Source organism: Malurus melanocephalus, unplaced genomic scaffold (assembly GCF_030028575.1).
Source record: "Malurus melanocephalus ecotype Western Australia unplaced genomic scaffold, MMel_1.1 scaffold_4150, whole genome shotgun sequence".
NCBI lineage: Eukaryota > Metazoa > Chordata > Aves > Passeriformes > Maluridae > Malurus > Malurus melanocephalus.
The window spans coordinates 1-3,333 of NW_026627382.1; the positions used below are offsets into that span (position 1 = coordinate 1).

The window sequence follows — 3,333 nt, forward strand, 5'->3', positions numbered from 1 at the left end:
GCCCGTTTTAGCAGTCTGGAAGGCAGAGGCCAAGGCTTAATCCAGGAAATAGCCTGGACCAGCCCCCCTGGACAGCTTTTAAGACACCTTGGTGCAGCAGCTTAAAAATCCCTTTTATCTCGTAGTTTTGATTCAACCTCCTTCCCTGTCTCCACAGTGAAAGAAGCAGTATTTGCAAATACCATGTTCTCAGGTTAAAAGAAAGAAAAGTTAAAGTAGTTATAAAATCAGAGTCTCTACCTGTCCCCAGTGCAGAAGGTTTTTTACTGATGTATAGTCTGGAAAATGAGATAGATACACATCCAGGCGGCTCTACAGGAAAAAGAAAACATTTTCTAAGTGAGTTGGGAATAGTGAAAATCTGTCTAGGCAAAAACCCTTAAACATTCTGTCTTATAACTGCAATAGAAAACTTTTACACTTTGATTCTTTAGTAGCTTTATTGTGCTCAGAGCCAGAAGTAGCTTCTAAAGTTAAGCCACTTAATCAACATTTTAGAATGGAAATACAACTGGTCCAGTCATTTTTTGGTTATTTTGTCCTGCATACTTGTTGCATGCCAGCCAAAAATGAGGCAGGAGTTTCCTTTGCCTTAGAGACCACGAGTGATTGTCTCTTACCAAAGACTCGGTCAGGTTTAGCACCCCAACACCATTGCAGGAAATGTCCAAATAACCACTGCTTTTCACAGCTTGCTTTGGGGGTTTATGCTTATTTTTTGTGTCTCATTAACTATCTCCATTTGTCTAGGAAAACCAGAGAGGGCTGTGACCTGGATGGAGAGTCTGGTGCACCCACCACATTCAAGTTCTCCCTGTCAAATCCTCCGGCAAGAAAGAGCTCTATGGCACACCGTTCCGCTGGCACGCGCCTGCTGCACTTCACAACCAGGGCATCTCTATCCTTCCTCTTCACCAGAACCAGCTCTCTGCTTCCATACTTTTCCTTAAAGAGTACGAGGAAAGGTTAGAAATGATGTTAGGAGCTCCAAAGCCCTCTGCAGGCGTGGGATCAGCACACAGTGACAATGCAGAGGGTCCAGAGTTGCTGAAATTCTTCCCTGGATTTCAGGATTAACAGTGCATAAACACCTCCTGTACCTTGAGAACACTTTCGGGTAGAAAGGCAGTCCGTAACACGGGGCCCCGGGCATAGCGGAGAGTGGACACCGGAGCCAGGGCAAAGAAGAGTTTGATTTTCTTGGCCAGGTGAGGCAAGCTGGAAAATGCTATGAAACCTGAAAAGCAGCACAGAGTCACAGCAAGAAGCCCAGGGACTGTGTGTGAGGTGCAGGGTTTGAGGCAAACACGTTCCTGGATGCCAGCACAGCCTGGGATAGATGGGGAGGATGGGGAAAACCCACCCATGCAGCCTCCAGTTTGGGATGGACATTGAAGGGTCCTTCCCAAGGCATCCTGGTGTCCCACGCCCACCCACTGCCCTCTCCTCCCTCCTCCTCACTCACCCAGGGTGTTGCCCTGCGCATGCCCAACATAGAACAGCTTCTCCTGCTCAGTTTGCATCAGGATGAAGCCCACCATGGCCGGGAGGTCGTACATGGCCATCTCGTGGAAGCTGCGCAGCAAAGGAAGAACCTGGAGGAGATTCCCACCTCCCAGCCTCCCGTGGACACCAGGAGATGGGCACAGACAGCCCAGCAGCCCAACCCAGCCCCTGCTGGCCCTGTCACCTGAAATCCCAGAACTCCACAGAGTCAACAGACAGGTTTTGGTGCCGGCGGGACCAGCTGTTGCCCCGGTTGTTCCCGAGCCAGACGTCGTATCCGGCATCCGCCAGGATGAAGGCCAGGCTGTTGTCAGGGAAATTGTCCACCCAGTCACCACCATCCTGACAAAACCCATGCACTATCAGCACGGGGGTCCCGGATCCTGGAAGAGGACATTTCGGGTAGCTGACAGAAAAGGATGCCCTTCCCATATAGAAATAAAAAAACCCACATGCACCTTGATACTGTTTGCAACAGGCTGCACATTATTCATTCTCTTCTCCCTGTATTTCCCTGACTTTGCCAGTGCATTTATGTGTTTGGGGGGCTTTTGCCATCCCAGGCCGAGTCTGGACCTTGGACCAGGGATTTCCTGCAGGGAAGGAGCCCCTGGGGCTTGCTGTGTCAGATGCAGCAAAAGTTGGTGCTGAGCTCCTGAATCCCCAGGGGCAGCTCAAAGCAGCCAGGAAAAATCTCCTCATCCCCACTTCCCGCTGCCCAAACCATGCCTGAAGGCACAGACACTCGCACGGATTCCTGTTGGCCCTGGCAGGGGACAGGCTCACATCTGGTGCCCACCTGACTGCCTACGGTCCCTCCTGCCGCGGGGAATGCGGTTGACGGTCAGGAAGTACCCGTCCTCCGTCATCACCTCGTACAACTCGCTGGCATAGCCGTGGAAAGTGATCTTCTGGCTCTGCGGGGACAGCGGGGCAAGGGCAGAGGGTGACCCGGTGCCCTGTGCGTTCCTCGGCTCCACCCGCGCTGCCCGCTGTCGCCTCCGCCCGAAGGGATCCCAGGCAGAGCGGGGACAGACCGAGCTGGAGCTGGGGGCACAGGGGAGCGACAGCCGGGCAAATGCGGGAGATTTTGGGGCGCCGAGCCCCCCGATGAGGCCAGGCGAAGGAAGATGTCAGGGACAGGCTGAGCCCAGCTGGTCCCTCGGGAAGAAGGGCGGGCACAGCCGCGGGGCAGCGCGGTGCCCTCCCGGCACTTACGATGTTCATGAACGTCTCGGGGTTGCGGAAAGCTTCAACCCCGGCTCCGCCTCCTCGCAGCCCCGGGGCCAGGCACAGCGCTCCCAGCAGCAGCCACATCCCGGCCGCCCGCGGCACCTGCGGGATAACGGGGCGGGCTGAGAGGGGCTGCGGSTGCTCCGGGGGCACARGGAACCCTGTCCGACCCCAGCAYGGTGACAGCACGGCCACAGCCTGACGCTGCAGCGGGCAGCGGGTCTGGAACCCACCCCAAGCCTCCCTTGCTGACCATTCCCGTTTAGCCCAGTTCTCACTGCAGCGTGGGACAAGAGGCCTCCCACCTTCCCCTGCCTGGGAAAAGCACCGGGGCGCTTCCAGGAGAATCCTTAGGCTTTCAGGGAAAAGCGTTTCAGGGAGAGAATCCTCCCCCAAACAGGAGGGGCCGTGCCAGAGCTCCATCGTGCAGGAGCTTCCCTGCCCCATCCCTGCTCTGGATGGAGCGACGCGCTCCTGGACTGCCCTGCTGCCCAGAGCGCCCAGCCCAGGGCATTCCGGGCTCCAGGACAGCTCCAGCCAAGTCCATTTCCTTGATGATCCTGCTGCAGGAGCCAAAGATGACTCTCTGCCTCA

General features: G+C 55.7%; 1 protein-coding gene across 1 annotated transcript; it reads right to left on the minus strand.

Moving 5' to 3' along the window:
- Positions 1-240: 240 nt before the first annotated feature.
- Positions 241-2,830, minus strand: LOC130588294 (lipase member M-like; the record flags this gene model as incomplete). The annotated part of the gene is made up of 7 exons (XM_057389234.1): positions 2,725-2,830; positions 2,306-2,423; positions 1,691-1,889; positions 1,466-1,575; positions 1,101-1,237; positions 799-945; positions 241-312 (listed from the first exon to the last, which is right to left on the minus strand). Coding segments are annotated over exons 1-7 (882 nt in total), but the record flags the coding sequence as incomplete, so codon positions are not given.
- Positions 2,831-3,333: the final 503 nt, after the last annotated feature.